At 36.9% G+C, this 11,466-nt stretch overlaps 1 protein-coding gene across 1 annotated transcript; it reads right to left on the reverse strand.

The window, feature by feature from the left end:
- Nucleotides 1–7,296: 7,296 nt before the first annotated feature.
- On the reverse strand, nucleotides 7,297–9,190 carry LOC120489816 (uncharacterized). Its single transcript, XM_089126948.1, has 4 exons — nucleotides 8,604–9,190; nucleotides 8,382–8,432; nucleotides 8,153–8,284; nucleotides 7,297–7,941 (listed from the first exon to the last, which is right to left on the reverse strand). Exons 1-4 carry the CDS (start codon nucleotides 9,133–9,135, stop codon nucleotides 7,661–7,663), a joined length of 996 nt encoding a protein of 331 aa, XP_088983074.1. The 5' UTR covers nucleotides 9,136–9,190; the 3' UTR covers nucleotides 7,297–7,660.
- Nucleotides 9,191–11,466: the final 2,276 nt, after the last annotated feature.

The raw sequence follows: 11,466 nt of genomic DNA on the forward strand, positions 1-11,466 counted from the left end.
ATTAAAAGGATTTAGTGATACTTCAGCCTTCTTCATCGTCTTCCTTAATCAACCCCGTGACAATCTTCATAGCCTGGCAAGCCAGACCCATATCTATATGTTGGGTCTGGGAATTCACCAATGGCAAGGCTCAGTCCAAGGGCTGGGATAAACGGTTGTCTTTCAAATTCCCTCTGCACGCTATAGAATAGCGTTTTAACCAACCAGTGGAGCTAATTGATATTAAACTTATCTGGTCGGCAAAACTCTGAACACATCGTCCTTTTTTAAGAATGAATTAAGTGCTATTCTTTGTTATTTTCTCAACAACAAAAAAAAAAGCTTAACTCCAAGAAGTCCTCCAGAGTCACGGCTGAGGCCCTGTTTACAAGAGAACGTTCACGGGTGAAAACGTAAAAATATTTTATCGGATGTGCCTTTTGTTTACACGGCGACGGTGGTTTTGGGGCTTAAAAACGCAAACCAGTGAAACCACCCTACAGAGTGGAAATCTTTGTAACGCTCCACCGCCGCGTTCCTGTGTAAATGGTAAAAACACAAAGGTCTGCTTGACAGTGAAGGTTGTACGCAGACACGCAGACTTGGTGTTGTTGTAGTATGCACTCTTAGTGCAGAATTATAAATTCTGGATATTTATGCAGAATCTCAGTTATGCTGTAACCAACAAAATAAATCACAAATAATAAATTCAAATGACGATTGTCACATTATAACCAAAACTATTAGTTTGTATGTGTTTTTCTTTGTTCATCTGACTGTTTTAACTCAGATACAACAGCCAAACAAAACTTAAAGTTAATGTAAAGCTCAAGAGCCCAACTAAAGACTGATCTCTGATCTCTACACTGATCTCTATAATGGTAACCAATTACGATTTTCTCCTTCAGAGATTCTGATGGTATGGTGACTTCAAATGAAACACAGAGTAAACCTCTGTTAATTCTCAATAAAATCTTCTGTAGAAGTCTGACAGAAATAAAGTCAGTCTGGTTAGTAATAAGTGAAGCTGGTAATGCTGTTTGTGGAGTTGTTTAATCCTCCTCTGCGGAGATCTTCAGATTTAATGTCTTCTCTTCAGGTGATTTCATTTAAGACTGTGTCATCTCCTTTTCTATTCTCTTCAGAAGAGTAAAGTCCAGGTTCAGAAAGTAAAAGTCCGCCTCAGTATTTTGTTCCAATCACCTGGATTTGCTTATTAGCAGTTTTTCAGCCAGGAGACAGAAATCAGGCCTAATCAACTGTCAATCAGTTCGTGGCTGGAATAAACACATGGCAGGACTTCTACTTTCTACTTCTACTTTATACAACACTGAATAATAGTATAGTATAGGGTGACTAATAGTCCTGTTTTCCCGGGACATGTGTAAAACGGTCACTTTGTGCTTTATAGAAATCTGAGTTGAGATGAGAACTGCGCATATGTGCGTGTGTCAGTTAGATTTTTGACAAGTCAGGAGAGGAGATACACAGCAAAAACTCCAGTGTTAAATTAACTCTCCTGGGAGTTTATTTGACTCCAGACTCAAGAGTGTTAAAGTGTTAAAATATGAGTGTTAAATTAACACTCAAGAGTGTTAAAGTTAATGAGCTAATTAAGTGATTAATTTAGTGATAATTGACCATCATTGAAGACACCTGATGATCACAGGCAGAATTGCTGAAGAAGAAAAATCTCATTTTCGAAGTCACCATAATGGTGATCATTATTTGCTTAGAGAAAAGGTGATCAGGTGCTGCTGATTATGGTTTGACATAACTCACTAAGCAAAATGATGTCCAAAAGATGTTTTTCAATGTCTTTGTCACAAAAGGCAGAGTTTGAAAAGACTTCCACTAAGGGGCCAGAATGAAAGTTTTTATGACGTCTTTTTTGACATGTTCTGGACATCTGAAAAAGACGTTAATGGATCCTTCGTGCAAGGTTAAAAACTAGTTCAAATGTGGCCATTCTCAACATTATTTATGGTCTATACTGGTTTATACTGTTTCTGGACCAAATAAAAACTCTCAGGATGCATTAAATTAAAACTTATGTTTATTTTTTTTCCTTACATTGTTTAGATGGTGATATTTATTTCATTTTGAGTCACCATTGTGGTGATCAGTGTTTGCTTTAGTTGGGCTCTTGGTCCCAATAATTAGTATTCTAGCTTTTCTTTGGCTGTTGTAACTGTGTGTTTGAATAACACCATTGTTGTGACAGAGAAAGCCAAGAAAATTGGCTCTCATCAGCTCCTTGTCGGTTGTTGACGATGATGATGATGATGATGATGAAATCAATATAAAGTGGGCATTTAACGTTGTGTTTAGACTTTTGTGTTTGTATCTGGAGTTTATAACCACCAATCTTGTGGAACTGCATTATTTGGCCTAGTAGTTGGACAAAAAGCAAATTTACACAATGTTTTGAGAAAATGTTCCATCTAGTCACACACAGACATCAAGATTTTGCATATGATTCACAAAAATGGTGACAATAAATAAAAAAAATGCTTCATGCCGCAATGCATGATGGGTAGCTTTCATAGTACAAAACATCCTCGATTCCCAGGCTTTTTTGTTTTGGTTGTCACCGTCGTTGAGAATCATATGCAAAATCTTGATATCTGTGTGTGACTATGTGTTTTAATTTCTTAAAACATATTGTATGCAGTGGTCATTATAAAGTTACTGGTCCAAATAATGCAGTTCTACGAGATGAATAATTATAAATTTCAGATATAAAAACATAAGTTTAGATGAAGCAAACATCTGAAGACATCTAATTTTTAATTTTCTTGGCTTTCTCTGCACAATCAATGGTGTTATGCAAACAGTTACAACAGCCAAAGAAAAGCTAAAGTAAGAAGAATTGGGACCAAGAGCCCAACTAAAGCAAACACTCATCACCACAATGGTGACTTAAAATGAAACAAATATCACCATCTGAACCACATCTAAACAATGTAAATAAACTAATTTATTTCAAATTGTAAATTTAATGCATCCTGAGAGTGTTTCTTCAGTCCAGAAACAGTTTAAATTGTCTAAATAAGACCATGAGTTATGTTGAAAACATGTTGAACTTGTTTTTAACCTTGTACGAAGGATCCATTAATGTCTATATCGGACGTGCAGAACACATCACAAAAAGATGTCATGAAAACTTTCATTCCAGCCCCTCAGTGGATCAGCCCCATCAGACTTTTGTGACAAAAACAATATCTAAAGTATAAAATGTAAGGGTTGACAGACTGCCGCACTGAAGCAAACACTGATCTCCATAATGGTGACTTATATTTTTGATTTTTCACTTTCAGTGATTCTACTTGTTAACATCAGGTGTCTTCAATGTTGGTCAATCATTGCTCAATTAATCCCTTAATTATCTCATTAACTTTAACACTGCTTCAGAGTTAATTTAACACTCTTGAGTGTGGAGTCATATAAACTCCCAGGAGAGTTAATTTAACACTGGAGTTTTTGCTGTGTAGATAACCTCTGCCGACTCTTTGTATTCTTTCTTTTATTTTATTTTTCTATTGTGACCAGATGTTTGTGTTTTTTTCTCTCGCTCGATCCCCATGTATGAGGAGGACGAGTGTAACGTTTGAGTGGTTTTATTAAACGTGGGGAAATATGACAACTCTCGTCTCTCGTGCATCTGTTCATCCGACAACTGGTATGTTTTTATCTCTGGGCAACATCCACTTTGCGTTACACATGTTTCCACGTCCTGTCCTGACTGTTTTTAAGTGATGAAAATGTCCTGGTTTTAAAAAAAAAACTGCTGGGAAAGATCAGTTCTACAGCAAAATATAGATGGGCAAAAAAGGTGGACGAGGAAGAAAAACAAGATAAAGCGGATGAAAACTAAAGATATAAATAGATTTTGTTAGTTCGCTTTAAGTTTGTGAGAGCTATTTTTTGTTACATTTGGAGGCATTTCTTTTAGTTATTTATTATTTATATATTTATTTTTCTAATGCAGAAGACATTATTTCTATCATTATTTCATTCGTTTTTTCTATCTGTCATAATAAAACATTACATTGAGACATGAATATGATCACCCTAGTATAGTATTCTATTATTATTTCTGTTTTACATTAAGCGCCATCTAATGTCAGGGAATGAATTTGCATGTTCACTCAGCTCATCGTCAGTGAAAAACGCTTGGGTGTGAACACAAAAAACGCGTTGAAAACGCTGACGAATAACGCGCGCTGATATTCGTCCCGGTGTGTACGGGCCTTTAGAGCCCGTAAACCACCAACCAGACTTGATCTGTAAAATGGGTAAATGTTCTATACACTGTTGAATGTGTGTAAGGTGTTAGTTACTTGTGAGTGAGTAGTTGAGTTAACACGTTGAGTTCATTGCTTGAGGGTGAACTACAAATTGTGGACTCCTAACTGTTAGTTATTTCTTACGAATGAGGTTATTATGTTAAAGAAAAAAAAAAATAACGGGGTAACTGAAATAAGGAGGGAGAGATGTAATGTATTTGAGTTGTTACAATATCTGATGGCCACTAGAGGGCACCCCCGTGCTGTTGGTTGTTATTGTTGCTGTATGCCGAATAAACGTGTGCAAACAATGCAGTCAGATCTCTGGTGTTCCTCGTGGAGTATCCTGAAACATAAATGAAGTATTTGAAGTTATTATAGCATATTGATGCATATATAACACATCCCAGACAGCAAACTGACATTGAATCAACGTGGAAACGACGTCTCTCATGACATTGAAACAACGTTGATTTTGCTCATCGAATTAACGTTGAACCAACGTCAGACGCGGCATTCTTCAAAGCTAAATGAAAATCGAAAATTGGTTTGCTTTCATAACGTTGAAACAACGCGTTGATTTCAAGTTGATTTTCCGTTAGTTTTGAAAGAATGACGCGTCTGACGTTGGTTCAACGTTAATTCGATGAGCAAAACAATGTCAGATCAACGTTGTTTCGATGTCATATTTCCACGTTGATTCAATGTCAGTTTGCTATCTGGGATGGTACCAACACCAAATTAAAGCGATCCGTCTCTGTGTTATTATTTACCCTCTCAATACCTCCCTGAGACGAACTCTAATCTTCTGTAGCCCAATCATTATTTCTATAGCCATAGCTAACTGCTATATAACACATATATCCTTCCTAGTATATGTTACACTTTGCTGATATTCTCTGCATCTCCAACTGTGTACAAAAATGTTCTGCTGGCAAAAAAGCGAAGTGTAATGCACTCAGTCTGTGGGACTGTGAGTGCTTTATTGCGTCGTGTGGGCACAGTAATCTACAAATATATGCTATCCCTTCCCTCGAGAATCTATACCGCTTATGCAGGTAGTAGTGAGAAAAAGCCAACGGGTCTGCCCTGTTTCTGAAAGTACGTTCTCTTTGAAACGCCCTGCGTATGATTATAATCGCTCCCTCATCCACCACCTCAATGAAAGGACATGCCATGCCAGTGGTTAAAGTGGGATTTGTCAGGTGGGGGAACCCTCAAATTTTGTGTAGGTGCAACAGAGAAAAATGACTCACCGTGGGACAAAATATTGAGTATCGTGGTATAGCAATACTTTTTGGGTGTCGCTGTGGCACCAAGTAGCCTGTCACTTATTTACTTGATATTTTAATGGTTTTATTTTGGCCCATATACACTGATTTAATGACAATACTATGTTATAATTGCTTAACACTGGGACAAAAAGTGGGGTTCGGGGCCTCCCCCAAGAAAATTTAGATTTCTCTGACCAAATTATGTGCAATTTAAGACTTTTTAAAGGCCAAAAAAAGGATAATAAATAGCTTTAAAACCATGTCAGTGGGCATTCGATTATTTTGTCAATAGCCTACCTGCTCTCTTCTCATCTACATCTTTCTTTTTCTCAGTCTCCTTTTCCTGCCCTATTTCTTCCCCTCCTAAACTCCTAAACCCCCTGAACTTTGACTGATAGTCTTTCATTTTTATCTGTCAGTGAAGTAAATAGGCTTAACTGATAATTATATGTTTTATGAATCTTTATCTTAAACAAGCAAGTTAATTTACTCAAGGCTAAGTTACCAGGTCAGTATTGCCACCTTCTACAAGCTTTTGAATTTAAAAAGTAATTTTAAATAACACAAATTATAGGCTACGTTTAACGCAGTTGGTGGAATTGGCAGACGTTCCCTCATCATGCTCTGTGCAAACGCGTCAAAGCATTCTCTGGATTTTATGCAGCATTAAATGCACGCAGGTGATTTTTGAATATTAATGAACGAATATTAATGTCAATATTCAATGGTTTGTTAAAACTAATCCTGCTATTGATCTCTTTGTAAGACCCTAGAACAGTGGCTATAGGGAAAACAAATGTCAGGCGAAATATTTCGGACCTAAAACTAACTTTACCGCGCTCAACCACCGCAAGTGCATTTCAAGCATTTGTAAAGCCTTGTGTGTAACTCAACGTGTCCGCATGCGCGCGAGGCTCCGCGCGCACCTCTCCAAACGGCGGATGGCGTTTATACTTTATATAGTTTATACTTTATGCATTTATACTTTATACAGTTTATACTTTATATAGTTTATATTTTATGTGTTTATCGCTCGTGTTCAGCGGGAAGGAAGGGAAGTTGGTCCATATCGGTAGAAGCAAGATTCGTTTAGATTAATTAATCTATTTATTTATTAATTTATCTGAGGGGACCGTTCCGGCCCACTTTAACCCCTGGCCATGACTATGCGTCCTCCTATGGGTGGAGCTGCCTATTTATAGACATTTAATTAATTCATTACAAAAATCACACCAGCTGAACAAATAGGCCTAAATTTATTTCTTTACATTTGTTTCATTTTTTGAATATTCAAATGTATTACATTTATTTTTAAAGTGGATTTGTTTTCATTGTTGGACTGATAGTGGTTACATGAAATAAAATGGCAGCATGCCAGAGAGTCTGATGTAATATCATCAAATTCCCAGTGGGTCAGTGTTAAAACGGTATTTGGTTAAGCAGCATTTCAGGGTTAGCCCGACAGTTACCCTGCCCTGGACCAGGCTAGTTTCCCAGCATAAGTTTCCAGGGTAACTGAGTTTGAACTATTTTAAGTTTAATTTATGAAACGGAATTCACCGACAATAAATCTGACAAACCAAAATAAGCCTGGTTTATTTTCTAATCTTGTTTTATGGAACAACCCTCTGAAAATAACAAAAGTCCACACAAGACAAGGGAAACACAAGACAGGAATCACAACATAGTGCATCAAAACAAGCGGTGTTTGGGAAATATACATGAAAATATGAGGAAAAGAAAATGCCAGTCTCTTTATTCTTAAAGAAAAAATAGTCTCTTTATTCTCTTATTTAGGGTGAAGAGATACAGTTTAAGGATCAACAACAAACTATACTTTTAGTAATAAAGATATTATTTAACATTATTGGATTTACTGCTTTAACAAAACACTTTTGAGTCACGTGATATTCATGGGTCTGTCTCAGTGCTGAAACTCTTTATACAAAGTTACATGTATGGACAGCTCAGAGTATTATACAGTAATCTATTGCAAATTTCAAACATATTAGTCCTCATTAATATTGCTTAATCATGTTAATTATTCTTTATGATTTCCATCTTAAATCATACGCTGAAGGTTCAGTATTATTGGAATCACATTCTGCAAAGCTCCTGTTATTTTAAGGGGAACAGTAGGAAACCACTGAAAGTGCAGTGGTTATTCTGAGTATCATATATCCACCTGCCAGACCAAAGTCTCACATAGACAACATCTCCAACCTCCAGGATCAACACAACTCCATTAGAGGAGTTTAAACCATCCTGAGGCTGATAAGCATCTGCTATAACCACATGTTGTCCATTCTTAACAATGCCTGCAGTTGTTGCAGTTGGGCCATGACCATATATAGAGAATCTGAACATGTACGCTCCTTTCATCGGCGCTGTGAAAACACCTAAATCAAATAACAAGACATACAGAATCAGATGTTTCCTGTATGATCGCTTAATCAGCAAACAAAACATAACACTGTTTAATAGTTTTAAAAGATGGCAGATAATTTAATTCTCTCATACACATTACACAACTGCAGAGAGGTCTGAATGGAGCAGAAGGGTTTTCATTACTATAAACTGAGTTTTATGACTCATTTCATTGATCATTACCTGTGATTGGGTTGTAGGCGTTCCCTATGTTTGTGAAGACGTTCCTGTAGGTTAGTGTGATTTCATTGGTAAAAGGACCAATATCTCCACCGCCAGATTGCACCAGTGAAGCTGAAAAAGCTATTTCTCTGTCTGTTGTTGAAAAACATAAGCAAAATTATGATATATTACACTCTATTACACTGATGATGTTTACACTTAATTTAATATCATTCAAGCACACTTTCACCTCTATTTTCCTTTCTCAACTCCACTTGACCCAGAGTAAGATTTGATATTTCTGTGAAAGAATTAAGATTCTGTTAAATGACATTTACACTGATTATTGTAATAACACATTTTACACAGTATGTACTCAACTTTTACACTAACGTTTACACTATGCAATTTATTTAATTGGTGTTTTACTTGGAGGATCATTGATAAAAGAGTAAATGTTTTGGTGAGGTACCATAATTTTTCTTGTTCAATTCTTCTAGAATAACATCATTTTTCTTGTTCATCTCTTCCAGGATAAACGTCTGTTTTTCACTCAGTCTCGTCTCTAAAGCTCTGATGTTTGTTTTCTGCTTTATAACTGTGGCGGTCAGTTCTCTGATGTTTGTTTTCTGCTCTGTAACTGTGGCGGTCAGTTCTCTGATGTTTGTTTTCTGCTCTGTAACTGTGGTGGTCAGTTCTCTGATGTTTGTTTTCTGCTCTGTAACTGTGGCGGTCAGTTCTCTGATGATGGTTTTCTGCTCTGTAACTGAGGCGGTCAGTTCTCTCAGCGCTGCATGGATGTCAGTGAAGCACAGATGGTAGTTTTGTTGGTTGTCAGTTGAAGCTTCATCTCTCAAAGTGTCTGTTTGAGGTGGATTCTGTCCTCCGTCCTCAGATCTGAGCTGTTGACTGATCTCATTATCATTGAGTCCTCCATCTACCTGAAGCTGTACGACACACACAAAGGTTTCCAACAGCAGCAGTAAACACACTAAACCCTTCATTCTTCACTGGTGTTTGTTTCCAGCTCTTGCTCTTCATCCTCACAGCCTCTCATGTTCCTTTTATAGTGTCCTGATTTACTGTTTTTGAACTTTATCTATATTGCTTCAGATAAAGAAGTAGTTCAAGTTAATTGTTAATCACAATCAAAGGATGTTCAGGGTTCAGTAAATGTTTATCTCTGAGTCAAATTTATTTTCTATTTCACAAATATTGTGACTAAAGTTCAAGATCAGCTGTCCTTATGGGAAGCGGAGGGATAATCACAGAAGCACACACCTCTGATCATACGAATCAGTTGTCATGAATGGTTAAAATCTCACACTTAATAGTATTTATTAGTGTCAAAAACACCCCCTCTACACTCTAATGGAATCCAAGGAACTAGAGCCAAACAGATATTTTAGAAAGCTTAAAACCAATTTATTTATTTATATAGGCAGTTCTTCCCACAATAAATAGGTAATTTACAAAATAATAAAATCAGTTTCCCCAACAACAAAACAACAGCTGTCCAAATTGCTCCTTCAGCTGGCTGTACCAGTCCACTTGGGCAGGGAGCATGGCGATCGATAGGCACCGGGGTTCCCTGGGGACGTGGCCAAGTATCGACGCGTCAAAGCAGGGATCCCGGAAATAGCGTCTTCGCCACCGGCAGTGTAGCTCCTCTGACCCAAACAAAAAAAGATTTGTGGAAATCAATATAAGACAAACAGGAGCAGAGCTTAAAGGGTTAGTTCACCCAAAAATGAAAATTAAGTCATTAATTACTCACCCCCATGCTGTACCAACCCCGTAAGACCTTTGTTCATCTTCGGAACACAAATAAAGATATTTTTGATTGAATCTGAGAGCTAGATCAGTCCTACATAGACTGCCTAAGGGACTGGCTCTTGACGGCCCATAAAGTCATTAAAGAAAAGGTTTAAATATTCCATGTGCCTACAGTGGCTCAATTATAAGTTTATCAAGCGACGAGACTACTTTTTGTGCGAAAAAAACATAAATAACGACTTTATTAGACTATTCTATTACTTCCTTATGGGCGTATGCGCAAGAACTGAGACGAGGACGTTCTCCTTCGACTACTTTTTGTTACCGGCTGCTCACCGCTTAGGAGTATTACCGCCACCTACCGTATAAAATGATGATCAATATATAAGGCGCTCCGGATTATAAGGAACACTGTCGTTTTTTGAGAAGATTAAAGGCTTTTAAGTGCACCTTATAGTTCGACCGTTTGACCGCTATAAATTAATAACATCAGACCAACAAAATTTAAAGTGATAATATAAGTGTCAAGAGCCCAACTAAAGCAGACACTGATCTCCATAACGGTGACTTACAATTTGTGATTTTCTTCTTCAGCGATTCTGCTTGTTATCATCAGGTGTCTTCAATAGTGCTCAATCATCACTAAATTAATCACTTAATTATCTCATTAACTTTAACACTCTTGAGTGTTAATTTAACACTCATATCGTCCATCTGAAAGCAGGTGAAGGTGATTTACTACTAATCAAGGAACCGGCTTTACTGATTATGCGCATAACAATATCGTGCGATATATCGGCCAGCCCTATTTCAAGCGAGAATGTGGTTGTTTAAATCTCAAATCTGTAGTTTATTTATAAAGATAGCGCCTATTTGAAAAATGCATCTGACATTTTCGGAGTTCTGACATCCAAGCCTTTAGCGGATACTCAGCGAGATCAAACCCAACTGGAACAGCTTATCCTCGGCTAGTGCTTCCGACGTTTCCCTCTAGTCTAGTGGATATGATCAACTCGATGTATAATTCATCTTGTGTATACTGTAAGTCTATCTTTGATCTCATTAAACTATAGTTTGTTCCATGGCAAAAAAAATAATATATTTTTTGAGGTTTCATAACTTTAAGGCTATTTAACTTTAACAAATATTTTTTTTATATTATCTTCACTATATGAACAATAAAATAAAATTACATAACCCTGTTTCTGTTTGATAAATGTCAATAAAAATCAATGTTTCAGATTTTTAAAATGAAAACAAAAAGATCAAGCTCATTTTGTTATATGCAGTGAAGAGAATCGCGTTGCCTGCACCACATGGCCATTAGGCTAATATGTTGATTTTTTTTTTTTTTTTTAGTGAAAAGAGGCATTGTTGTGTTTTATAACATGTTTTGTTTTATTGTTGACGGAAAGAGGCTGAGTTATAGCATATTTCGTTTTATTGTTGCCTAAAATATATATAAAGAGATAACCGGAGTAGCCAGAGCGTGCTGATCATGCTGAGTGCTCTGTTCCATTTGCAGAAGAACCGGACTTGCGTCCTCTCGTCCTCGGGAG

This window comes from Pimephales promelas, chromosome 24, assembly GCF_988280905.1.
Source record: "Pimephales promelas chromosome 24, fPimPro1.hap1.1, whole genome shotgun sequence".
Taxonomy (NCBI): domain Eukaryota; kingdom Metazoa; phylum Chordata; class Actinopteri; order Cypriniformes; family Leuciscidae; genus Pimephales; species Pimephales promelas.

Bases quoted from the DNA above. Each gene is read 5' to 3' on its own strand.
- LOC120489816 (XM_089126948.1), bottom strand. From the start codon at position 9,135: ATGAAGGGTTTAGTGTGTTTACTGCTGCTGTTGGAAACCTTTGTGTGT. The intron at 8,433-8,603 runs GTACCTCACCAA...ATTCTTTCACAG, and splicing joins ATTGAACAAGAAAAATTATG to AAATATCAAATCTTACTCTG. The intron at 7,942-8,152 runs GTAATGATCAAT...TATTTGATTTAG, and splicing joins CGCCTACAACCCAATCACAG to GTGTTTTCACAGCGCCGATG.